This window comes from Pezoporus wallicus, unplaced genomic scaffold, assembly GCF_028554395.1.
Source record: "Pezoporus wallicus isolate ANWC-B61680 ecotype Strahan unplaced genomic scaffold, APGP_CSIRO_Pwel_v1 contig_8166, whole genome shotgun sequence".
Classification (NCBI taxonomy): Eukaryota; Metazoa; Chordata; class Aves; order Psittaciformes; family Psittacidae; genus Pezoporus; species Pezoporus wallicus.
In genome coordinates this window covers 2,948,652-2,975,322 of record NW_026638114.1, presented here as the reverse complement: position 1 = coordinate 2,975,322, position 26,671 = coordinate 2,948,652, and the positions used below count along the sequence as shown (strand labels likewise).

The window sequence follows — 26,671 nt, the reverse complement described above, 5'->3', positions numbered from 1 at the left end:
GCTAAGATGTGAACATAAGGAATAGCACTTTTATTGGCAGCCGGTGGAGTGTATTTTCAGCTCATGTGGTCAGATTCCCCACCATCCGTAGGAAACACACTGTGAATAACAACTGTTTTTCCATGCTCTGTTCCCACTGCTTGTAACGAAGGAACCATCTTCTGTGGCTACAGAAAAGATCCCGACCGCAGAGAAGCAGTAACTGATCAGATCCTTAGGGTCAGACCACTTTATCTGTGTAAGGTGCTTGGTAAGATCCATGTCACTGCAACGTGAGCCCATGGGATGGCACATCAGATCATCCTAATAGCCCCTGTCTGCACCAGCTCCGTTTTGTCATTCCCTATTAAAGGTGACCAGAAGTACCCAGTACTCCAGGTGAGGTCAAATGTAGACCTCACATAGGGCATTAATAGTTCTGGTCTGTACTGGATTTGGCTTGCCTGATGTTGGCCTTTTCCCAGCCACAACATACTGGCTGTTAGGAGTCATCCTCTGACCAGTCCATGCACCTACGTCTTTCTGCTCCTCCAGCGTTTCTAACCCAGCTACTCCCTGCTGTTCCAGACATTGGGTCATCAGCACATTTTGTTAACAAACTGTTATTTTGGGGCTGGACTGACTAATAAAAATATTAAATACTTGTAGCATCCAGAGCAACACTAGAGAGCTGCTTTTACTACCTCTGTCCAGCCCAAAGATTTCCCCATCAGTTAACCCTTTCTCATCCTCCCTTTGGCCATTTACTTTTTTACTTCACAAATCCCATACTAAACTCCACCTTGTACAGATTGATTATTAATTAAATTAGTGATTTCCCACTATCAAAGAGCTTCCACCGTGCTGATAGATGAGATCTTTGTCTGCTCCTTGCTGGGGGAACTCAGGTATCCTGTCCTATTAGCTGGGCATTACCCTTAGATGCCTACTGCATTTTGTCCCATTTGTAGATGTATTGCAACTATTATTTCCATCAAAACCTGTCGTGGCTGCTGACATGGTGCTAACCCCCCCTCCCTCTTCCTTCTTAAAGCAGGTACGCCAGACTCTTTGCAAAACAGTACAATTCTCCAGAGAGATAGGACCAAATATCTGCCTTTGGCCAAGTCTCGCACTTTGTGGTACTTCCCTGTCCCTACTCAACTCTTCCCATCATCACTTGGAGCATGCACACTGGCTGCAGCGAGCAGATCTCTACCAGGCTGGCAGTGGGCAAAGCCAACATCTTTTGCTAAGCATCCCTGTGACCCTCCTCTAAGAGAAGGCTTGGTAAAGCTGAGGCTTACAGCAGTCCCCAGACAAGCTCTCTCTGCTGCCGACATTCCAGTCCCCACGTGTCCCAAAGGGTGAGGACCAGGAGAAGGGGTCGGCTGTTCTGCACCCATCAGTTTTGCAGCCATAATTTCCCCGGTGAGTCTCCAAAGGGAATCAATCCCTCTGGGTTTCTAGTTTCAGTGATCAGCATTTTTATTTGGGTGTGGTTTTGTGTTTAGAGGTGGACCCAAACTGACCCCCCCAAAAAAGGGACACATCTTGCACAGCTTGGGCCCATCTCTCGTGCAATATCTTTTATGTGTAGATTGTATTTTACTCTGCAGCTGTCACATCGTTATCAGCACCAGTGTATACATAATCCTACTGCCAGTCACTATTTCATACATACCTACGTGTATCCCAGAAACTGTGACACTTTGGTGTCTCCTTCCACATGTAAGACGCTTCCCAGCCTGTGTGCACAGGTTTTAACCCTGTTGTCCTTCTCGGTTTGAGCGTGTTATAACGTTTTTAAGCGCGAGTGTCACGTTTAGTGTTTGTTTGTGTCATGTAAAGAAATGTAGAGCACAGCGGACTTTACTCGTAACTGAATTGTCTCTGTTCACCTGCCAAGGGCACCGTGGTGGAGTCCCACGGGGACCGGAGGCAGAAGCGCAGTGCAGATGTGCAGCCAGGAGGAAGTCAGCCAGAAGTGAGAAACGGCTCTTCCCCTTCTTCCCAGTCAGGGCTCTGGGCTGGAGGGGAGGCAGCACCACACATACAGGGTACTGAGGGTTCTGGCTGTGGGGAAGCGCAGGGTGTGAAGATGGGCAGATCTGGAGAGGGGGATTTCACAGATGTCTCCTTATGGGGGCTTTTCCTAAACTGAGATCTCACCTAATGTGCTAAGGAGGCAAATCCAACACATAAGCATGAGGAAAGGCTCTGGTCGGGCTCAGCACTTAGCTCAGGTCCCAGGGTCTTGTGGCTAGTTCACAATGCAAACCACACAGACCAAGGGAGAGTCCTTGGCTGCCAAGCCAGCTCTGGGGGGTGCAGACACAGCCTGACTGTGCTCCCACTTGGGGAGCATGAAGGTTGCCCTGGGACATGCCAAGATCAATCCGGTTGGCTTTGGCAAGGGCAGGGGACTGCTCCGGTGTGGCTGCATCGGCACTTTGGAGAGATGACCCTTGCAGGGGTGGGAGGAGGCAGGGAAGCCAACTCATGCTGGGAGGCTGCAGTGTCCCATCAGCCCTGTCCTTTCCTCCTCATGGACTTCACCAGAACTGCAGAGCTTGCCCAAATCCTGCCCTCTCCCCCTCCTGCTGCGCTGGCTTGTTGGCATCGCGCTGTTGCTCTGCATCATCTCTAAACAGAAGCAGCATCTGCCTCCGTGCTGTCTGTCAGAAACCATCCCGAGGGCAAAGACAAAAACAGAGTTCAGACTAAGGTACCAAAGAGTTAACGTTTTCCTAGGTTTACAGATATATTTGTAGGGTTTGTACTATGTCACATCTATAGCCATGAGATACTATTTTTATGCTGTAAACTTTTACAAATACATTTTTAAAGAAAGAGTTTAAAAATAAAGGTGTTTTTTCTTTTTGCAAAGTTCCATCTCTTCCTTTTGTGTGCTGGTTTTGGTTGCTCCCACTCAGATGGGGCTGGGAATACAGCTTAAGTGTGTGGTGGGTGAAGGCTAAGCATGTTAATACGCTGTGCATGACCCCAACGCTTAGTGAAAGCCAAGCTGGGAGCCAGGCAGAGAGAAGCACAGCAAGGCTACAGCTGAGCCCTGGGACATGGTAAGGAAAAGGGGCTGCAAATAGGGAACGATCTGCCCTGTCACGTTGGTAACTGACCAGTTTGTGGATCCCATTGCACCGGGAGGAGGTGGGTACAGGGAAGGACACAGAGGAGTTCCCATGTGTATTCCCTGTGCCTGAGGTTTGGGCCAGCAGCACCAAACAAAGGTGTGATGTGCTCCTTGGGATCATTGCTGTGCCTGTGCTCAGATCTGGGTAGGGGTGCAGGAGATGCCAGGCTGAGCAGTGCTGAGCTAAAGGAGCTGGGAGACAGCACAGTGCTGTTTGTTAGCTTTCCCCCATAGTTTAATGGCTCAGGGTGATGGGAGAGCCTGGAGGTAGCAATGGGGCAGGGCACCAGCAGCCACGCTGCAGTGCACAGTGCTCCCCATGTCCAGCTCTCCTCCAGGCTGGGTTCTCCCCTGCCTCTGGGATGAGGAATTCACCGATACCCTTTAAGGATGAACCCCAAAACCCCTGCTCCCCACACTGCTGCTCCTCCCCAGCCCTGTGAGACAGGCACCTCCTGAGTCCAGCCCAAAGTTCTCTGCTCTCCTGGCTCCAATGGAGCTGCTCTTACAGAAAATGCCCCCAGGCTGCTGAGGGAGCAGTTTGAAGCGAGCTCTAAAGCCTGGGGTTGATGTGAAGAGGGATTTTTGAGCTGAGGTTCAAATAGATCCATGCTGACGCTGTTTTGAGGCTGCAAGATGCAGCCCAATGCAAGTTGCCATTGGCAGCAGTTGTGCCTCTCTCTGGAAACCCCTTGTGCACCCAAAGACCAAAGGCACTGGCTGCAGCAGAAGGCAGCTCCAAGTCCCTTTTCCATGCTTTTCCTGCCTCTGCTCAGTTTGCCAGAGAGGAGGTTTGGAGGCTCCGGAGCAGCTCAGGCTGATTCTCCCCAGATATTCTCTGAGTCACCTGGCAAGACTCAGCCACGACAGGCAGACAGGGCTGAATCAGCAGGGAAACAATCACCTTGTGTCCAGAGGGGCTGCAGGAAAGGCTGGGGGGGAGCAGGGAGGGGGAACTGGGAGACCTCAGCCCTGAACCCAGCTGGCTCCCACTGCCCGATCCCTGCCTGGCAGGTCTGCTTGTGGAGATGCGCTGTACACTGCGTGTGTGCAGGCTGTGACTTGCCACCTGTGGACCCACATCCCCTTGAGATGCAGAGGGCCTCCTCAAAGAGCAGAGTCTGAGCGATTGCTTCCCTTCTCTGCATTAAACCTGCCTGGTTCAGTGCTTGTTCTCACTGGTGAGTCAGTTCTCTCCCAGCTGGCATGTGTTCCTGGAAAAAAGAGTTAAAAAGAAGAAGGAGGGAACCAAACATCCTTTAAAAAGCCCCTTTGGCTCAAAAGGAGGAAAGAATCATCAGGCAGACATCTCCTGTGGCCCCACTGCTTGACAGCCCCCCAGCTCTGGGCAGGAGCCCCCCAGCACACCACACTTCGTGTTCTTCTTCCCCACATCCTGCCAGGAAAAAGTGCTGAGAGGAAATCTCCTCTGGCCAAGAGCTGCCTTTCCTCCTCTCTGGATTCGCTCCGGCTCTCCAGCCATCCTCCTGGCCAAAACCAGGAGCTGTCTCCATGCTCGCATGACTCTTAGTCATCCCCAGTACAATCAGCCGTGCTCTCATCCCTTGGGACCTTGTCTTGTTGGTACCTCTCTAACTGCCCTCTTTGGAGAAGCCCATTCCCCTCAGTTTGTGGAGACATGGGAGCCCTTCTCCACATGCACCTTTGCATTGCAAGTGCAGGCTCAGCAGCCACCTTTGTGCAGTCATTCTGGATAAGTACATCCCTTTCTGCCCATGGTTTAGAGCCAGTGTCCCTGCCACCTGCCCACTGACGGGGCTGCAGCTGGGTGCTGCTAAGAGGAGCTTTCCATCAGGACCTTCCTCCCTGTGCTTCCCAGCACTGTCAGGTGCTGACCGTAACTTCCCATCCCAGAACTACCATGAACCATCACGAACTTCTGCTGCAGTGCAGGGTTATCAAGAGATAGAGCAGAGAGCAAAGGGCACGCTGGGTCTGACTGGATGTGCTAGCATCTTGCTGACTTGAGCATCCCTAGGACCACTGGTTTGCTTCAAGCTTACTGCTTTGGAAGAGGCTCAGGGGAGGGTTAACAAAGTGCCTCATTATTGCTCCCAGGTGCCTGGCAGGTTCTTCATTAGAAAGTGGCTTTAAAAGGCCTCTCCTCCAGCCAGGCAGTGTGATGGGTTGGATGGGGTTCTGAGGGGGTTAGTAATTGCTTGAGCCCTGATGGTAATAGGGGTTGCTGCGAGCCTCAGGCTTGGAGGTACTAGGAGAGGAGGAGAGCTGGGTCCTCATGTGTTCTCCCAGCCCTGCTGAGGATAAGGAAGGGTCTGCAGGCTGGATCCAATGTGTCTCCTGGTTGGGGAGGGGGGTGAAGGCAAAGCCTGCAGCTGGCTGGGCTTGATCCTTCCTCTGCATGGTGCTAGAGTGGGGCTTGGGGATGATCCCGTGTGGCCACAGGAGCCCTCTTTGCACCAGGGGTTGCGCTCTTGGTCAAAGCAAAGTAAGCTGCCCTCTTCACAGGGAGCTGCTCCAGGTTGAGCCATCTCTGTGGACCTGTTGTGAGGGTGATGGCCATGCTCCTGTGTGGGTCCTCAGGACCTGAAGCCAGCAAGATCCACCAGGCCTGAGGTAAAATGGAGTCCCCCCATTAAGAGTACAGGATTCCTTGGGGGTTTGGGTGGCAATAGCTAGGGCTCACTGGCATGCTCCTAATCCCTGGCATGGTGCAGTGGTCCCTGGGGCTGAGCCCTAGTCTGGGGCGTTAGGGTGACCCTAACAGCAGTGGGGGGCCAGCAGTGGGGTGCATGCCTGGCCCCACCTCTGCACGGGGGCTTGTCCCTGGTGACGTCCCAAAGCTCTGCTTGTTTTGTATTTTTCCCCTCCTGTTTCAAAAACAAACAAAAAAAAGGGAATTTCTTCACTTGCGGTCTCTCAGAAAGGAGAAGCTCCCACTGGGGACGGAGCTGCTGCTCGAGAGGATCCTGCACCGCATCCCTGCTCTGTGCTGCGGGCACCGTGCTCCCTGGGGACATGGGTCCTGCTGTCCTGCTGCTGCTCACCACAGCCAGCACCTGGCACGGTAGGTCCATTGGCACCCCAAAGTGCCCCATTGTCTCCATGCTACCCTGGGGCAGTTTGGGGGTGCAGTGAGGGTTTCCTTGGTGTCTGGTGTGGGTGCTCCATCCCTCAGGTGAGGAGGGGTGACAGCCACAGTGGTGCTGGGGACAGGGCAATGCTGAACTTGGACTAAGGGGCACAAAGCTGAGCCCCCAGTTGTGTCCACTGAAAACTTGCTGTGGGCTGGGAGGGTCCCTGCTTGTGGAGGCTGCTGTGTGAAGCTGCTTGTGGAGGCTGCTGCAGACAGGTTCAAGGAGCCTTGGAATTCATAGGGGGCAGGCAGGAGAACATTTCTTCTCCATGGCATTGCATGGAGAGACACCAGCTTGGCATTTAGTGCAGCCTGGGCTTAGCAGCTTTCTGAAGGTCATCCAGAGCTGGTTTATTGTTGTCATTATAGAGGGAGGGCAGTGGTGGAAAGAGGGTGTGTTGTGAAGTCTGTGTTGGCTCTGAAGCCCCGCAGTGCTGAGGGCTGGCTTGTGGTTGCCTGCAGCACTGCCAGGGTAAGGCCAAGGGGTATGGAAAGGAGCACATAGCATAGGAAGAGCCTTGGGAATAGGGAGAAGGGGAAGGGAGTCTTCACCCTGTTTGGGTCTGGGCAGGGGTCAGGAAGGAGGAGAGGTTCAGCAGAACGTGGGTCCTGAGGGGAGCTACATCTGAAATAAACCTTTGTCCAGACGGGTGGGAGTTGAAGGTGCTTGGGCTGCAGTGAGGGAGTCGGAAGTCAGCTGCATCCGCACCTTGGGGATGTCTGAGGATCGCTGTTCTCTGGCGGTGCTGGCACACACAACAGGGCTGTGGGGCCGGGATGTGATGGAAACAGAACTTGGGCAGCCAAAAAGGGAAAGGTGAATCCGCCTGGGTTATGAGGCTGCGGAGATTGCCAAGAGGCAGTAACCCATCAACCTCAAGAGTCACTGAGCCTGTTCTGAGGTTTCCAACCAAGCAGACAGACCAGCATTACTAATCTTACATCTGAAGTGCTGGCAGCCTCTCAAACCTTGTGTGGCACTTTCCTCTTGAGCTTGCTTGGGGGCACAATGAGACTTTGGTGTAAGATTCCCCCCTGGAAGGGGGCAGTCCGGGAGCAAAGAGTATCCCTGAGCCACTTCACTGTTCCTGCTTTCACCCAGCATATTTGTATCCCACTTGCTGTTGCACTGCAGGGTTTTTTTCACTTCAAGTCATGTCTTTTTCCATGCCCGCTCTGCTGGCGTCTGGGTTGTGAAGCCTTCAGGACTTGTAATTCCTTATGTTTATGTGATAGCCTGGCATGGCAGGCAGGGCCTGAGAAAGGGTGTCAGACACACGTTTGTCTGAGTACTAGCACTGTTGGCCATCTGCAGCACAAACCTGCATTGTGCCAGGGTTGTCCAAAGCCATTGCCTCAAGCTGGAGTCAGAGCCCAGCTTCCTTCTACCTCTTGGATTGCAAATGCATCTTCTGAGAGTAACCAGGGCTGATGTGTATGTCATGGTATGACCACCCATCATACCCATGGGCTCTTGCTGAGGGGAGTGTCAGGGGCTCCAATCCCAGTTTCAGATCAAGCAGCAGAAAGACTTGAAACCTGATCAGGTCACATCTGTGGTTTTGGCCATCTTGAGAGGTCTTCCTGGGGTTTCTTTTGTTACTGTGGGCAATTTAAACTCCTGAGGTAGAAACCCTTGACACACACGTGATGAGCACCCTTTTCCCTGTGCCCTGCCTCACAGGTGCTGTGGGTGACTCTGGGGAAGGTGTCCTCCAACAAAGCATTTCCTTGCCATCACTGAGTGGGGAGAGCAAGGAGACCTCATGCCTTGTATGAGTGCCAGGGCCAGACCTTAGCCTAGTTATCCCCTGGGTCAAGTCGAGGGCCTGATGACTGGCTTCTGTGGTAAGGCTCTCGAGCATCTCTGTTACAGCCTTCCCTTCTTCCTCGCCATTTCCAAACCATCGGCAGAGGAAAGCAATGTTTTGGCTGGCATGGGAGAGGCAGGGACGGAGCCTGCAGCTGTAACTGGAGGTCGGGGTTACACAACCCAAGTGTGGTAAAACCATTGGCCAGCAGTTCCTGGCAGTGCTGCGGAAGCTGCTGGAGAGCAGCAGAGACATCCTTGGGCTTCATGCAAGATTGCACCGTGGTCAGCAGGGAGAGAGCCTGCCCAGCAGCACTGCTTCCCCATTCTGGATAGGGACCTGCTGCTCTGACTTATCCCCAGCACACACAAAGGAGTGGATGCTTGGGTGCCCTTCCCCTGCATTCAGTGTCTGCCCTGCCTGCCCTCACTGCACTTGTGTGGTGGTTGTGCTAGTGACAGGAGCCTCCAGTGACAGCCTGAAGGCTGCTGGCTTCTTCACTGTTATACAGAGCAACCACCCTGACCCTTTCTGGCCACAGTATCTCAGTGGAGGATGGTGACAACAAGGATGCAGAGTGATGTGACTCTTGTTTTTCCTGTCCTCCTGGTGTGGCCAAACCAAGGACCAGTTAGAACATGGTCTCTCCTCCCTGAGCCACTTTGAATGCAGCTCTGCGTCAGAGGGCTTGTGTACCCCATCAAATGATGCTGAAGCCTTGGATGTGGAGGGATAGCTGAAGCAGAAAGTAGGGATAAGCATCCAATGACAGCTAAAGCAACAGAAATGTGTCAAGGCCTGCTAGAAAACACACCAAAAAGGGAGAAACCTTGTACCTCATGTATGTGGAAAATGTGGGTTTGTGAAGGATTCTGGGATATGTTTTTCTCCACTTAGGGAATAAATGAGGCTTTTCCTCTTTCCACAGAAAGATAAAGGCATCACGCACACAAACCCAAACAGAAAAAAAAAAAGCCTCAACAGATAAAATGACAAATATTCCATGCTCTGAAGCTCCGTGTCCTCTGCTGCTTCCCACAGGGGCAGTCAAGTTGATACAGGCCTTGTTTGGGTTTCCCCTGAACAACTATATCCTCGTCATGCACCAGTAACACTCTCCAGGGCCTTGAGTCTCATGTTCTCAGCCCATTGTTGCATGGACGGAAAGCATCCATCCAAGACTGCTTAAATGATGCTCTTGGGCTCTTACGGATGGGCTCTGGTCTTACAGCCCTGAGCACAGCTGGAAGCACAGGGCACATTTGTACCCTGAACATAGTCTTGCTCACCACATGAGCTGTGAGCAGGGGTGGATGCTGCTGCTGCTGCTGGTGTGTTACAGGGACAGTGTCTAAGGCAGCACCAGAGAATGGATTTGCTTTAAACTGTCTTTGCTACCCATGACCATAGCAGCCTTCTCTTCCCTCCTCCCTGCAACAAGGGCTGTCGTATCTGACCACTATTCCCATTCCCTTGAAGGAACATATATGTTGTATGTATACATATATGTAGCTGGATTAATGGTATCATTATAGGGTGCTTTTCCCTCTCCCACCTCCTGATGAGTTCATTCAGACTTCAGATCATTCAGCTAAAGAGCTCCTATGAGTTCAGAGCAATCTGCTGCAGAGTTTGACCGTCACAAGCCCAAACCCAGCCCCTGTTTCTGTCCCCCCCTCCCCAGAGGAGCACAGCCTGCAGTGCCCTCCTCTGCAAAGAGCATCAATTGGTAAACTGGGCAGCTACCTTTATACTTAGTGTTATTTAAACCTTGGTGTGTGTCCCTTTAAGCTGTTAGCGACTGGGAGGGAAAGCAGAAGTGGGAGAATAGCCCTGGATGGGGCTGGAGGGGGGTGCGGAGCCCCCCGAGCACAGATAGCCCTTTGCAATGTGTTTCCTGTCGTCCCGAAGGCCTGTCGTGGGGGTGGCAGTACCACTGCTTCCCCAGCCCCGCGGCACTGATTCATTTCTCACTTCCCCCCACCCTAAATATAGGTGGTGACTCAAAGAACTCGCTGACACGGCAAAACAGGGAAAGAATATTTCCCCCTGACACCGAGGGCTGGAGTGGGACCCTGGTTCCCCTTTATTCAGCCAGCAGAGAAGCCATCTTCAACATAGAGATGGCTTTGGAAACCCAGATGGGCTGCGATGCCACTGTCAGCATGGCCCAGGGTGCTTATCTACAACTGCAGCCATGGGCTTTCATGAGCTGTTCAACTTTCCTGTGTCTCAGTTTCCCACATATACTATACTATATAAAATATATAATAATGCTGACTCCTTTTGTAATGTTTTGATGGTATCTGGGAATAGAATGCACTGTGTGGTTCCATGACAAGGCATGTTGGTGTCCCTGAAAATCTAGTACCTGGTAACCAAAAAGTCAGTGCAAGGGCATACACTGACCTCCTGCTCTGCATAAGCTTTTCAGGTCTGAGCTCATCACAGCAACAGAGAGCCCCATCCACTAGACCTTACCTAAACTTCACCAAATGGTGCTATGGGCTAACCCAGTTCATTTAGTAACTCCAGCTTTGTCACAAAAGGAAAACTGTTGTAAGATGAGGCAAAACCCAACAGGAGCAGTCTGCAAGCTAGCATCAGACCTTATCGGCTCCAGATGATCGATTTTCCTGTCCCAGTACTCAGAATGTTCACATGTGGGGTTTTCTGCCTTCCCTCAATTCATTCCTAGGAGTATCAGCTGTGTCTGTCTGGTGGATAGAGAATGGAGTGATGACAGCCTGTCTGAATGCCAGGCTCAGCCTCCTCCTGGTGCTGAGCTACTCCATACTCAGCAGCATGAACTCCAACAGAGCATCTTTAAGGACCATTTTTGCATCCTCACTCTTTCTCTTTCCTTTGTAGGCTCAGCATCCCTGGTGATCAGTCCTGACGTCCCTGCTCTGGTTGTCAGCACAGGTGATCCAGTCACCTTGCACTGCTCAGGGAAGTCCAAAGTTGAATGGCAAACCAAAAAGGATGTATTCAGCAATGACACCAGCAGCACGCTCAGCATTCCCAAGACCACTTACAGGGATACAGGCACCTACGTGTGTGCTTATGTCAACAGCAGCGACAAGAGCATTGCAACTGTGCATCTGTTTGTACGAGGTAACCATGCTTCCCTCTTCCAACCTGTGCTGGCAGAAGAGCCTCCTTCCAGGCAGGGTTCATGCCCATTACACAGCTCCTTTCTATGGCTGTGGTTGTGTGTGTGTTTGGGGACCAGTGTGGGCTCCTTGTGGGGCAGTGGCTCACCCACAACCATGTAAACCCACATAAAATGGGGCACGGGGATGAAGCACTGGAGTACAGAGCTGCATCTCCTGCATGTGTGGGAATGGCCGGAACCTCTCCCTCCATTTAACTTTGCTTTCCTTCCTGAAAAACCATGATGAAAGTCTGTTTGTTGGTGTTTTGAACAGCGAGATCTGGAAATCAGAGACCATATTAACAGTACCGCAGATAAGGGAGAGAATCACATGAATCACATCCTTACAACATGACCTGAAACCCAAAATATTCTTTTACCCCAGAAGAAGTTATACTGTGCAGCTCCATCACTTGAGTTGACCTCTTCCCTTGTACCAGAGATTCTACCCTGGGCAGGGAAGCTGGAGGTCTGATAACTAAAACTAACACCATGGTGAAGAGTTTAATTAGAAGTAATCATCCTTGCCAGGCTCTCTTGCCTCTGTGCGTTTTGGGGTTGGTTGCTGCGCTCTCCTTAAATGCCTTGGCTGAAATTGGGCTTGTCGTGTGGGTTTTCGGAGGCTGAGTCAGGCAGGCGTCGAGCAGGGCTGCCCCCGCGTCGAACTCCCACTGGGCAGCAGTGCTGGAGATTTGCCTTTGTTGGGGTGTGTTTCTGATGCATTTTCTGATCCCATTCCTTGGCTGACCTTGCCTCCCCCACAGATCCCAATAACGTGTGGAACACCCTGGCTTTCCGGGTCGGTGTGACCAGGGGTGGTAACGCTGAGCTGCCCTGTCTCATCACGGCCCCCGAGTATGGATCCAGTGTGACCCTGATAATGGATGGTGGCTCTCATCTCCCACCCGGGACCAACTATTCTTTCAGTGCCGAGAAAGGAATGACACTGTACAATGTGCAAAGCAAGCAGAAGGGCTTTTACAGATGCCAAGCAGCGATAAATGGAAAAACTGAGAAGTCGCCAAGAATGAGACTGCTTGTGGAAGAAGGTAAAGGCTTGGGGTTGCTGGTGTCCTCAGGGAGACGGCAATAGCTAAGATGGCCACAACACGTAGTTAAGGAAAAACTCCTCACCAGTGGAAGGAAAGACCTGAACCTGCAGTCTTTAAAGGGTGTTTAATGGAGGCAAAATTCCATCAGCTCCTGGCAAATTACCGGCAGCATTAAAATCTTTGCCAGCACTATCTCAGAACAGAGGGAAAAAAATCCACCTATCTCCCTGATGTACTTCTGCAGGTCCTCAGGCCCTGATGCTCAGGTCATACCCATGGCAGAAGGTTCCTCTTCCCTTTCAACCCACAGTGCTGACTGCTGTGCTCTACCTGTACTACTCCCCATAGACACATGCACTAAAGGAGTGGTGATTGCTAGGGAAGGAGAGGGCTAGGGAAGGTAAAGATACTGGAGAGGATGGAAAGAAAAAGGTAGCCAGGCCCTAGGGAGTCTCCAAAGCACTTGAGGTCTCTAGACCAGCTGATGCTCAATCTTTCCATGCTTGCCTTTGTGTAGCTCTGGAGAAGCCTGTGTCAGTGATGATGGACCCTATAGACCACGTGCGAATTGTGGGCGAGCCTTTCAAAGTCACTTGCAGAATAACTGCTCCTTCCCACAAGTACGATGTCAGATGGGTGACGGCAGCAAAGAACGTAAGTTGTGGAGCTTCAAGAGGGAATAGGGCTTTCCTGGAGACTGGGAGATGTAAGAAGTACCCAGACTCAAGTCACCTGCCCAGCCAAAGCAGCTATTCAAGCAAGCTGTAGAAATATGAATATGGATATGTCATTTCCTTGGGATGACACAGGGTTAGGAAATACCTGTCCATGGTCAGGATCTTGCTGCAAGAGAGAAGGAAAGCGTATTGTCTCAGGTGAGTTTATTGATCAGGAGCCACAGTACCTACTAAGGCAACACTTGTTCATTTTGTAAGCCAGGGCTTATGAAGTAGCAAATATGTTCAGGACACCCAATTCCCCAGAGGAAAAATATGGGTAATGAAAGGGAATGCGCTTCAGAATATCTGTGGTGCTGGCTTTTAACTGCTGGTGGTTAGATGGGGTTTGTTAGAAGTCCTTATTATACCGATGTCTTTATTAAGGAGTTGAAATAACGTACAAGATACGTTTGGATCACACAATGTAAGCCCAGCTTGCAGTCAAAAGGCTGACAACAGCTATTATAACCAGAACTGATGTGGAATGTCTGCCCTGAATACTTCAGTTTAATATGCCTCTTGGTCTCCACCCAAATGGCTTTCACTGACAGTCTCCATAACCAAGCTCAGTAGCCCAGAACAAGAGGGGGTGGGTGTTTGTGCCATAAATATTCGGTTCCACCTTCCCCCTTCCAAGGAAGTGCCTGATGCTCCCTCCCTGCCTGACAGGTCTCCACAGCTCAGAATCGTAGCTTTGAGAATGAGAACTACTTCATCAGCGATGTCCTGTCCGTTCCAGCGGTGTCCATGGAAGACAGTGGGAAGTACACCTGCGTAGCTAACAACTCAGTAGGAGTCAGGAATGCCTCCACAATGCTTCGGGTAGTAGGTGAGCGCCTTGATCCTGCCTCCATCCTGTTCCTAGGTTTGTTGTTGGAAACATGGTCCTTGCTTGTGCTTGAGAGCTGTGGAGCTGCTAGGAGAAGAACTGGTGTTCCTTCCGTGTCTTGAGGGGAAGAAAGTCGTGTTTTGGATGAACACCTGAAAGCTCTGCTGAGTTTCTGTGTGTTTATAAAGATCTTTAAAACAAAAAGACCAGGAAAGACTGGCTACAAGGAAGGGCAAGCCACATGAGCAGAGTATGGATCTTTGTCTCTTTCAGAAACAGACCCACATAAGAGGATTCAGGTATATTATATGTTTGTTTGTACCTCAAGAAGGAAAATTCATCCTTGCAGCTCATAACTGGGGTTTGCTGATGACCCAGATTTGTGCATACCATGGCTTAGAAAGGGCTTGGTCTGTTTCCAAGTGAGAAGCCAGCAGTTCAGCTCAGCAGCCTGTCTTCTACAGGTGATCAAGGAGATACAGTTTTAGCCTCATCACTTACTAGGATATGGCATGTAAAACCTCTTTGCCCGTTCATTAAGGTTTTCCAGCTCTCCTCAGGCAGAGTGTAATCCAAGCTGCCATCACAGAGCAGCCCCTTACAAGTACTCCTCTGGCAACGTGAGCTGTTCAATGCCTCATTCCCTCCTGCAGTCTCACTGCTGAAGCTGCCCTTTCCAATAACAGTCCATTTATGAAGCTGGTAGGAGTTTATTCCATGTCTCCGGACATGCCTGCTGATGGCCATGCTCTCTTCCATCCTCCAGAGAGAGGTTACGTGTTCCTCACCCCGCTGCAAGCCACCAGCCAGGAGGTTGCTTTGGGAGAGAGTCTGATGCTGCAGGTCCAGATTGAGGCTTACCCAAAACTTCTCCGCTGGGGCTGGGAGCACACAAACCCCCTGAAGAACACTGAGAGCACCCCAGTGCAGGGCCAGATGATGCCCGGAAACAACCGGTATGTGCTTTCTGGCTTATACCCAGGCCATGGCGTGTTTCCAGCAAGGCTTTCCTTGTGATACAGCCAGACGGAACACTGGATGTAAAGAGGGGAGCTGTTCTGCCTTTCAGTCTTCCCTTTCCGACATTATTATTAGCAAACCACAGTGAGCAGCTCTGATCAGGTCAAGGAGGACACCACCTCTGTCTGACTTGGCAGCCTTCTCTATAGAAAACCTTGCTGAAGTCAGATCCCATTTGTGGTCTGGTTGCTCAAGTGCACGCTCTCTTTGAAGGAAGACATTGCAGGGGTGGATGAACAGTACAAAACACTGAATTCCCTTGGGGCTTCTCAGACCTGCCCCATGCTCTGAGGTCTGGGGAGTGTATGCATCCAGCGGCACTGTGCACCCATGTCAAGAGGAGCCATAGGACCTCATGGAGGGCACAGGCCTGCTCTCCCAAAGCCACCAGCCAACTGAGGCCAAAGGGAGACCAAAAGAAAGGAAATAATTCCCCTTTCATTTTCTTAGAAAACAGAATTAATCCACAAGAGGAACTGCACCACTCAGCAAAGCAGAATGGATTTAGGGCAAATTATTTCTTGCATTGGGGTCTGAGAAATGGGCTGGGGCAGAATGGAGTGGGCAGTAGGGACTGTGACTTGATGGGCTAAGAAATGGAATAACTCGTTCTGTCAAAGGCAGGAGGACCAGCATCCTCTGGGCCTTCAAAGGTGATGGTTCAGATGTTAAACTCTTCTTTCTGAACTTTCACCCACCATAGCCTTTCGGAAGTGCTGTGCACTTGATGGCAAAAGGTCTTTCCTCTAAGGAAGATCAGACCTTCTCCTGCAGAAGAAGTAGCAAAAGCTGGGATCAATGCTGAGAAATGTTCACCCACTCCAGGGCATGGGAAGCAGCAGCATCTCACTGAGCAAAGACTATGAGTGCCTGGGTTTCCTCAGAACAGCTTATTCATGGTGTTTACTCTCTCTGTGTGAGCAGGTATAACAACACGCTCTTCCTGAACCGCCTGCAGGAAGGAGAAGGAGGTCTCTATATGTTTTATGCCATCAACAATGAAACCAATGCATCAGTTACCTTCAGTATCTCTTTGAAATGTAAGTGCTTTCATTGCTCTTTCATTCTGCTTGCCCTGGGGCTGCTGCTCAGCTGGCAGCAGGTAGGATGGACTACGAGGGTGCTTGCAGCCCAGTGCTCACACAACACACAGCCCAAACCCATGCATAGCACAGGGCTTCCTTCTGTTTTATCATTGCGCACATGGAAAGTAAATCAGAGCACAGAGAATGTGGTCATAGCATTCACTGTTCATGTGCCTTCCCCAACAGCTCCTCCAAGGCTCTGCAAAATCAAGGTGGCAGCCAACGACTCCAGCATCCTCCAGTGCATGGCCATCGGCTACCCTGCCCCACGCATTGAGTGGTACCAGTGCCCCGTTCACTCTGATAGGTAAGAAATGCCCAGGAGACCGAGCACCTCCAAGGTGCGCAGCTCCTCTTGCAATGCTGACATCCATGGAGCAGGTAATATAGCAGAGCCTGATCAGTAACAGCAACAGGGATGCTGCCCTCCTAAAAAGGTTCCTGGGGACTGAGGAGAGGAGCAGTTACTGTTCCTAAAGTCCTGACCTTAAAGAGTTCAGACACCTGTGATTCATGTTCTCCCAATGCTTTTCTGAGGAACATGTGGATCCCTTGGAAAAGCGCCTTGCTGTAGAGCTACATCCTGGCTGGTCCTAGTCGTCTTTCTGGGGCCTCCACTGGTCTAAATCTCCATAGAGCACAGGATTACTGAACTACAGTGTGATGGAGACAACAGCGGCTGCCTGGTCAGCGGTTGCTGTGTCTCACACCCATTCAAGGAGGGAACTGCTGGCAGAACACAGTTGTAGCCACATAAAGGCAGTCAAGGCTCTGTCTACACAGGGCTTTATGTTAAGAGGCAGGTCTTTAACTGGGCCAAGAGTATTAAATCACAGAACTGCATTAGTTCCCTGTGTCTCCTCCCTAGACTGATACAGACATCAATTCATTTATGAGCAACTGTGCTGCAAGGAACACTCATTCTCTCCTGCTTGGTATCTCTGCAGATACGAGGACTATAGGCTGCTACTGAATGACTCCAATCCCCAAGTGGTGAACGTGTTGCCCTTCCGAGAGATGGAGGTGGAGAGCAGCATCCCCTTCCAGGAGCTGGGTGCCAACTTCACCTTCTGTTGTATGGCCATTAACAGAGAGGGGAACGCTTCTGACGTGTTTCATTCACTCACCATCACCAGTAAGATACAAACTGGTAGCTTGGCAGAGTGGGGAAGGATGTGGGGGCTTTTTGAGGATGCATCTTTCTACACGTATATCCCTATTGTCTTTCCTGAGAGGTGGAATAGATTCCACAAGCCGCCTGTCCTCCCAGGAGTGGGGAGGCTTTGGCATTTGTCAGTCCTGGGAGCCATGTGGGAATTGCTGGCTGGGCAAAGGCTGAGCCATGCCATGAACACCTTATAACTGCAGGACCCAGCTCCAGAGCGCAGGAGCTGTTGCCCACTGGAGTCCGGGGGTTGCATCCTTTAATGGGACTGTTCCTGCTGCACGTATCTCAGTCCCCAGTCAGTCTGACCAGTACCTGGTGCTGTTTGTGTGGAAATTGGGTGCATGAGGGGAGCCACTGCAGCTTTAAGTTTGGCATCAAGAACCTTTCTCAGTTCCCAGCAGCATTTTAGGGTGTCTGTGAGGTCAGTGCTGGGTTGTGTTGCGTACGGGGGAAGCTGAAGTGATTAGATGGGCAAAATGCTCGTAGAGGTACAGCTGAAATAAGAGTGTTTAACTCATTCCTGTGTTTTTCTCCTCCAGGAAGTGTCATGGCCCCCCCAAACAAACTCTTCAGCCCCATTCTCTCCACCTGCATCGGCACATCGGTTCTGCTGCTCCTTCTCCTGCTCTTCCTCCTCTACAAGTACCACCAGGTCAGATTCCCTGTTGTGTAGCAAGGGCTGCCCACCTTCTGCTGGCAGCCACAGGCAGGGACCATTCAGCCTGGAGGCACCAGGCAACTGCCTCCCTCATCTCCGATGCCTCCCAACTTCTCCCAGGTGTTCCCTGCACTGTACCCACTCTGTTAACACCTCTCCTGCCCTGGCCCCTTAGTCCTGTAGCCCAGAGGTCAGTGTGGCTATTTCTTGGCGTCAAAGGTGCTCATTCTGGGCTGTCAGTTGCAGATGGTTTCGCTCTGGTAGCCTGAATCCACAGGCTGAATTAACAGAGGGGAAAACAAAAAGTGGTTTGCAGCTTGCAGCTACTTCTTATTCTCCTCCCTGCTTTATGCAACGTTGTCTTTATGGGGGAACAGGATGATGTTAGAAGGCGTTTGTCTCCAGGAAGACTTGGTCACTATTTTTATACAAGAACCTGCCCCATTTTCTCTGCAAGAACTCATTTGCAGCATTTAGAATCTTCTGGTTGTTTCCATAAACTGTACCCATCAACAGCCACCCCTGCTCCATCAGTGGGTGACAACCTCCTGGTTCTCAGCTCTCCCTTTTGGCACTCATCCTTTGACAGCCTATCAAGGCTGCGGATTTCACACCAAAGTTCTGGTGCTGGTTGTCAGAAGATCCAATAGAGCCCTCTCCCAAACACCTACAGCTTTGCAGGCAGAGCTGTACTGGGCCTGTAGTCCAGAGACATGAAGGGTGCATTGATGTGCAAGTAGCTCTGAAGGAATAGCTTTTAGGAAGGTCTTGCAAGCTCAAGAGAAGCGAGATGTGTTTATAAACAGTCTCAGCCATAAGCTTCTTTAGCCATGGCTGATTGCTGCAGTGCTACCGGTGAATCGTGGAGCAGAAAGCAGCAATGCTCACCCTCTAGGAGCAGACAACAGCGAATACACTGAGTGCATGTGGCATCTTTTATAAGGGATCTCCACCAGAAACTGTGCTGCTTGGAGCATCCTGTCTGAGCCTTTTTCAGCAGCCTGCATGGGCGAGGATGTTCAGCTTTCAGGCAAAGAAAATAGAAGCAGTGTGGGGGAGAAAACAAGCAGATGCTTTGCATCAAAACTGCAGATCTGTTTGATTCAGTTATGGTCCCTCATGCCTGTGCTAACCGAGCTTTGAGCATCTCTTCACACACTGCATCCTTCTCTGCAACTATGTGGCAGTGGTGAGGAGAAGCATTCCGGCACACACCTCCTGGTAGCTGGGACCTGAGGGTCTCCATCACAGCCATGGTCATTCCACCCTGTGTCTGCCTTGATGGATCTGAGACTGCCTTTACCACGCTGGTCCTTGCCTGTCTCCTTGAACAGGAGCAAAGGCCACGCACACAAAGCTATTTCACTGTCTGTATTTGTATGTGTGCTCCAGCCTGGCTCCTGAGCCCTCTCAACATGAAAGACAACCTGCGGCACAAGCTCTGCTCACAGGCTCCATCCAGCACTGCTTCTCCCTGCCTTGCCGGGTTACTTCTGCCATGAGATTCACAGAAAAGAGAAGAAATTCTGACTTCTCTTTCTCCGTTTCTTTTTTCCCCTGTAAGGGAGGTGGGGCTGGGGCAACGCCATTGTTCTGCTGTGCTCAGCAGCACAGGGCACCAGCCAAGGGCATACAGTGCAGACATCTCCCTCCAGCGCCAGCTGGGCACTGCCAGACACTGGCCTGGTGGAACATTGCTGGTCCCAGCTCTGCCATCCCAAGTGAGGGCTACTTTGAGTAAGAGGCAAGAGAGCCTCCTGCAACCATGGGTCATGACTTGGAGGGCTTTGGAACAGCAAAGGGACCAGGTTGTCCAGGAAGACCCTGTATCACTCAGTCCAGGTTCAAAGCAAGAAGTCTTTGATGGGCTGAAGCCTGTCCTCCCTCTGTGCCTGCAGTGAGAGCTGGGACTGGGGAACCCCCGGGACTTGAGGAACATTGAATAACTGGAGTGTCTTCCTTACAGAAACCCAAGTACCAGGTGCGGTGGAAGATCATTGAGGCCTGTGAAGGGAATAACTACATCTTTATCGATCCCACTCAGCTCCCATACAATGAGAAATGGGAGTTCCCCAGGAATAACCTCCAGTTTGGTAAGAAACTTTCCTCACTGCTTGCCTGGTGGTGTGCAGCTCATTACAGAGCTGAAATGCTCCAAGGGACAGAGCCAAAGCAACTGGGCAGTATCCAAAGCTGCATCCAGGCATCACAGCAACATCCTTGCCCAGGTGTTGCTGCCCTCTTCCACACAGGGTGGCAAATCTTAGGGTACAACCTCCCTCTATTGCTCTGAGGAAGGTTGAGAGAATCATGTCCCTCTGGAACAGAGCTGGTGAGCCCACGGTTGGACATGGCCTCTTTCCTACCCTCTTTGCTCACAGCAGAGTTCCCCTCAGATGTTAATCAGCTCCTGACTAAGGGATGTGTCATCTTGCCTGGGCTCAGCAGGAATCCCCTCCCACCAGACATCCTCCTTGAGGCTCATGCGGGACAACTGCTCAATCTTTTTCTATGAAGCATCTCATAAGCACATTTTTTATTCCCTTTGCAGGAAAAACTCTTGGAGCAGGAGCCTTTGGAAAAGTGGTAGAAGCCACTGCTTTTGGGCTGGGCAAAGAAGATTCCGTCCTCAAAGTTGCTGTGAAGATGCTAAAGTGTAAGCCCAGAGCAATCTGCAAAGGCTGAACACCCCCCCATATCCTTTGGGCAGGATGCAGGGTGTGCTCACCATGTGTTGGTGCTCCTACTTTTGTTGGATGTTCCTGTGACAAGTACTGGTGTTGGAATCACATTGCTGCCATCCTTGTAGACATGCATGGCCAAAGGCACAGGGGATGCAATTTCCTCTGAGTGTGCCTCCTCCTTTTGTTCCGTACCTGTGCCTACGTCTTTTTCTGTCCTCTCCCTTCATCTCTTCCTTGCCCCTTCCTCCCTTCTTCACACAGCCTTTCCTCTCTTGTCTTGCAGCATCAGCAGACACGGACGAGCAGGAGGCTCTCATGTCTGAGCTGAAGATCATGAGTCATTTGGGACACCATGAGAACATTGTCAACCTGCTGGGAGCATGTACCTATGGAGGTAGGATCCTACAGCCCTGCTTCCCCATGGACACCTCCCGTTGCCTGCCCCTCTGAGGCTCTTCCCTCATCTCACAACAGAGAGCTGATGATCTTGGCAGTGTTTTTGAATGTGTAACTGTGCAAGGGCCCGTTTCCAGACGTGCTCATGGTGCAGTCTGGGTTCTGCTGCCCTCCCAGGGAAAGCAGTCCCCAGGACAGGCCACAGCAACATCAATTCTTAATTAACCCTTCCTGCCTCTCTCCCAGGCCCAATCCTCGTCATCACAGAGTACTGTCGCTATGGAGACCTGCTGAATTTCCTCCGGAAGAAGGCTGAATCCATCATTATCCAGGATTCTGCACTGGACATCTCTTTAGATAGTGCTGCTGATTACAAAAACATTGACCTAGAGAAGAAATATATCCGGAGGTAAGGGCAGAGTTCAGGTGGCCACAGGGTACTTGCTGGGAGAAGTCTGCTGGGGAAAGATTGAGGCCAAAGCTTTGGGGGCTTGCAGAACACCAGGATGTAAAAGCCCCTGGGGCTGTGTATGTTTAGATTTGGTTACACACCCAAGTTTTTCAGTGTTTGGCAGCAGTCATTGAATATCCCAGAATAAATGCGTATTTCAATCCAGTCTGTCCTCCCACAATCTGGAATCAAAACTTTCTGGCTTCCTGCACTTTTGGGCGCATGGGTTTTATAGGACAAGAGGCTGAGCACTCCCCACCAGCAAAGGGCAGCCCCTTGACAAAAGGGTACCAGTATTTGGACCTCCACACCATAAGACACCTTGGTTCCCTTTCTGAATTGGCCTCAACACTGACTCTCCTTTCATCCTCAAGCCCCAGGCTAAGCCACTTCCCCCAGGCAGGGACTTGGTTTCTTCTCTCAGTGGATGTGAAGGGCAGAAGGTACTGCTGGAGGGTTGCTAACAGCCTGCCTCCATCTCTCTTGCTTCTGACTCAGTGACAGTGGCTTTTCGAGCCAGGGTTTGGAAATGTATGTTGAAATGAAGCCCGTGTCGTCATCATCATCTTCAGCATCATCAGATTCTGCACAAGCCAGGGGTGAGATAAAGGTTCACTTCTGAGTTTCCGTGATTGCTTTATCCTGGCCCCACCCCATGTGGTTTATCCTGGGGAGCCAGGGCACAGCACAGCTTTTGGTACTCGCCAGGTTTGCATCAGCTCTTCAGCTTCACTTTGAATTTCAGGGAAAAGCCCAGAGGAAGAAGATGGAAGCAGGGAGGACCTCCGTCCCCTCAACCTCTCTGACCTCCTGCAGTTCTCCAGCCAAGTGGCCCAGGGCATGGCATTCCTCGCATCAAAGAACGTGAGTGCCAACAGGACAACTGCTCTCAGCGTCCCAACTGGGAAATGCCAGTGCAGGCAGCAGGCACCATCCATCTTTGTCTGCATGGGAATTGGGATATTTTTGGATGGGGTGGCCAAGCTCAAGCAAACTGCTGCTGGAAATGGGACTCTGCTCTGTCTGCTGGGTTCAGACATGCTGTGCCATGGTGTCTGGTGTCCCTTTCAGGGCCTTTGTCTCCCAGGGGTTACAGGCAGTGTTAAGGCTGGGAACCCAGGGCTGTGTGTCCTGCTGGTCTCACCATCTTCTCCCCAGCTTTTGCACAAGGTCAGGAACTTGATGCAAAGCTTTCTTACCTTGGCAGCTTCCCCACTGCCTCAAGGACAGGGAACCAAAAGTAGCCATTGAGCTGTCTGCCAGAGCTGGCTCATTTGGTCAGTACCAGAGAGTCACTGTGTGACTGTTTCAGAGATGAGGACAGTGTCAACAGCCCCTGCTTCCGAGCCTCCTCCCACGGGGAAGATGATGCCCCCAGGGGTGACTGTAGCTTGTAGAAATGTTATGTTGCACCAGCATTGCAGAGCCTGTACTCCTTATATGTGACACAGTGCCTATGGCAGGGGCTTTTCAAGCAGTACATGTTCCCTTTTGCCTCTGTTACGTGTTGTTTCAGTGACAGGCCCCGGGCTGTAGGGAATTAGCTGGGACTGCTGGGGGATGTTGGCTGGGTCTCAGTTGTGCTCTCTTCTCTCCAGTGCATCCACCGCGATTTAGCAGCCAGGAATGTGCTCATATCAGATGGACGGGTAGCCAAGATCTGTGACTTTGGCCTGGCCCGGGATATCATGAATGACTCGAATTATGTTGTAAAAGGCAATGTAAGTAATTGAAATGAGGACAAGGGAAGGTACAAGGGTATTGTGCCGCTGGAGCATGAAGGATGTGGGATAGGGTAAGCTGCCAGCTTGTCCCAGGCTGCAGGACTCTGCTCTTCCAGGCCCGCCTGCCCGTGAAGTGGATGGCTCCAGAGAGCATCTTTGACTGCATTTACACAGTGCAGAGCGATGTGTGGTCTTACGGCATCCTTCTCTGGGAGATCTTCTCCCTTGGTAAGAAAGAAATGAGCTTACAAACCTCTTGTTTTCTATGGCTTTACCATTGCCCTAATGTCTCAGCAAGATTTTCCAAAGAAATGGATTCTGGATGATTTACTCTAACTCAGAACTCCCCGAAAACAAGTAGCAGCAGCTCAGGCGATGCTCCGGGCTGCTCCTAGCCACTCTATAAGGCTGGAGTGTTACAGGCTCTGACCTGAGTCACCTTTGCTCCTGTCACAGGTAAAAGTCCATACCCTGGCATGGTGGTGAACAGCAAGTTCTACAGCATGGTGAAGCAGGGATACCAGATGGCCAGGCCTGACTTTGCTCCCTTGGAAATGTGAGTGGATATGATGAAGTGACACTAGGGGTGACAGGGTCGCTGGAGCTGCTTCCTGGGGGGCAGGAAGCTGGCACTGGGACCTTGGTGCAGGAGTGTATGCCCTTGAGCTTCAGGTTGGATCCTACTGGCTGCTCCTTGCTCCTGTAGGAAAGCAGGACCTGGGGCAGTCAGTGAGGATGCTGTATCCACTATCTCCTGCCTATGGACAGGAAGATGGGAGTGCTTATGTTATATGTTATATTTCTGGCCTTGGTGGGTTTTCCTCCTTTTAAAGTCAGCTAGTTTTGACTCTAGGACTGTAAGACAAGTCTGAGTAGGTTACAGGAAGGTAATGAGTTTAACCTTAAAGTACTGAAGTACTGAAGGCATAAAGCTCCTTATTGATAGATTAGTTTATCCACTTCCATATTCACCTTTACCTGGGGCACTGCACATGCACTGACCCTGGGTTTTATAGTCAGGGGACTGCTCAGTACTGCCTGCCTGAGAGTATGGCACAAGGAAGCACAGAGCCTGCAGCAGCACAGTGCAGCCATCCTGTCCCTGTTTGGCTCTGCAGGTACACCATCATGCAGGCATGTTGGAGCCTGGAGCCCACAGCAAGACCTACCTTCGACCAGATCGGCTGCTTCATCCAGAAAGAACTGGAGGTGCATAAGGAGCAGGTGAGGACTTCTGAAGAGAATGGGGGAGATGCGCTTGCCCCCTACATGAACTTACCTCCTGGACAACTCCCTGGCTGCTGGTCCTTGCCTTTAACTGACGGGAGCAGTTTAGTGCTGGTGGGCAGTGCAGAAAGGCATCCAGATTTCCCTGTGCTCAAGGGTTAAGCCACTCCCCACCATGACCAAAGGAGGCTGGACAAAGAAATACAGCTGCTTTGCAGCAACCTCTATGGGCAGCAATAGGGGTAGTGATACTACTGGCAGCACAGCAGCCCTGCCCCATCCCATTCCCCTGGATTGGACAAAAGGCACACTCCTTTACCACTAGCCCTCCTGCAGCTCCACAAACGCATGGGCTAGCCATGCCTTGTGGGCACAAAGGGCAGCACTGACTGAGCATCCAGCCCTAGCTGGTCATCCTCTCATGTCCTACACCACTGAAGGGACTGAAACACACTTGGGGTGGGTTTTTTGTCTTTTCTTGATTTCAAGGACTACACCAACCTCCCTTCCACCACCGAGGAAGACAGTGGCTGTGATACCTCTGGCTGCTGCGAGGAGTCCTGCGAGCAAGAGGATAGCGGGCAGCCCCTTCTCAAGGGCAACAACTACCAGTTCTGCTAGCTGGTACCATTGCCCAGGTGGATCCCATCCTCCTGGATCTGCAGAGTGCATGATGCTGCCCTGCCTTAGGACAAAGATGCCTTCAGCTTTGGCTCTCCTTCTTCTGAAGTATGAGTGTTACTGACTCCCTCACTGAAATGACAGCGCTAGAGTGACTCAAAACCAAGACTCACCGTGGGGTCCCTGATGCCTTACCTGAAGTGTAGCATAGGCTGTGAGGATGGGAAAACGCTCCATCTCTACAAGGTACAGAGAGGTCCCTGGCACCTGCCTCCCCATCCCCAGTGGGGCTGTGAGTATTTTGGTTTTGGAGGGTTTTTCAAATACTAGTTGCAGCCAAGTAAGTCATTCCCACACCTGAACCCTTGTGTTTTGTGAGCACATCTTGAAGCAGGAACTACTTCACACAGCAGAAGCAGTCCTCTTTCTTGGTGGTCCTGCTCTCTTCCCTTTGCCAGTCTGACCCTGGATGGTGCAGAGTGAGTGTTTAGATATAGGTAAAGCCTCTACTTAGCATTAAATATGCATTAACCTCTACATTTCCTCACCCAATCTACCTCTACACAGCTGATGCTTTGGCATGGAGTGTTTGGGTGAAGCGAGCCAAGGAGCCAGCCCCATGGTTATGTGAACCTGGGGACGAAGGGCAGTTATTTCTCAGGTAAAACACAGACATAACTGGTGTGCTTCCATGTCAGCACTGAACACATCCCAAATCCAGGAAAGAATGGCAGCTTAAACAGATCTGGAAATGATCAACATAACACACATCCTACAAACCTTCTGCATTATTAAACATGTAGCAATCACTGCCTTTGTCCCAAATACAGATATGCTCTTGTACATATTTTCCTGAGCGTATTTTTAATAGGAGAGCTGAGATAGAGAATAGTTTTTCATAAGCTAGGGCCTGATGCCCTTAAACTTATTTCTCATTGAGCTCTTGTTCGGGGCTACTAGTGCCAGTAACGGAAGTAGCTAATGAATCTTCTCAACTTCACCTGGCTCTGTACACCAGGTACAGGCACTGACAGGACTCAGGCAAACTACAGTGAGACACGACTATCACAGGTGGCCTTGGTCATACCCTGAGCAGTTAGCTTGTGGGCCACTTCTGATTATAGTAACCCTGGGTTTATGCTAACACTGAGTGATTCTTTCCTCCTTACTAAACACAAAGCTAATTTATTTCTATCTGTCAGCATTATAAAAAAATGAAATGTTTAGCAAAATGAGTCTCTTCTAGAGCTTTAAAAGAACTGCTCTTAAAGAGGAATGGATCAGAGCACAGGTCTGCAACTCTGCTCCAACTCCTCACACACATCTTTCCCTTTACAAGTTCTCAAAACCCTTCAATCTTGTGTAATGCAAAAACTTATTAAAACCAAGATTTTAAAACACTTGCTCTGAGTGGCCTGTCTGTAACGGAGGAAAACTGTAGTCCCCATGAATGGATATAATGGAGGAGTAATTTGAATTGTGATGATGGGAAATCTAATAGTCACTGCATTTGAGATGAGCACATGGCAGCCACCAAGGGCAGGGGAGAGGCAGAACAGCCCTGGTGAGCAGAGACTCGGGGTTACTGCAGCAGAACCTCCTATAGCAATTGTTTAGATGCAGCAGGAGCTCCTACCCAGGCTATTAAACAATCCTGAAGAGAAATTACTGTCATGTGCTGCAGACCTCTGAAAGTCACCTCAGGAGCTGCCCTGGGAAAGGCAGAACAAGAACAGGGGAGTTGACCATCTGCAAAAGAGCTTATAAGAACTGTACCTCAGCTCTATTTAGCAGGATAATTTTACCTGACACTCTGGTGAA

At 50.9% G+C, this 26,671-nt stretch overlaps 1 protein-coding gene across 1 annotated transcript; it reads left to right on the top strand.

The window, feature by feature from the left end:
* The first annotated feature begins 5,620 nt into the window (after window positions 1-5,620).
* CSF1R (colony stimulating factor 1 receptor) lies at window positions 5,621-26,250 on the top strand. Its single transcript, XM_057409549.1, has 22 exons — window positions 5,621-5,728; window positions 6,036-6,179; window positions 10,931-11,176; window positions 11,981-12,265; window positions 12,786-12,922; window positions 13,657-13,816; window positions 14,583-14,772; window positions 15,761-15,876; window positions 16,108-16,228; window positions 16,869-17,056; window positions 17,629-17,741; window positions 19,714-19,840; window positions 20,299-20,403; window positions 20,715-20,825; window positions 21,074-21,236; window positions 21,777-21,877; window positions 22,024-22,142; window positions 22,877-22,999; window positions 23,119-23,230; window positions 23,459-23,558; window positions 24,121-24,226; window positions 24,719-26,250. Exons 2-22 carry the CDS (start codon window positions 6,131-6,133, stop codon window positions 24,848-24,850), a joined length of 2,904 nt encoding a protein of 967 aa, XP_057265532.1. The 5' UTR covers window positions 5,621-5,728; window positions 6,036-6,130; the 3' UTR covers window positions 24,851-26,250.
* Window positions 26,251-26,671: the final 421 nt, after the last annotated feature.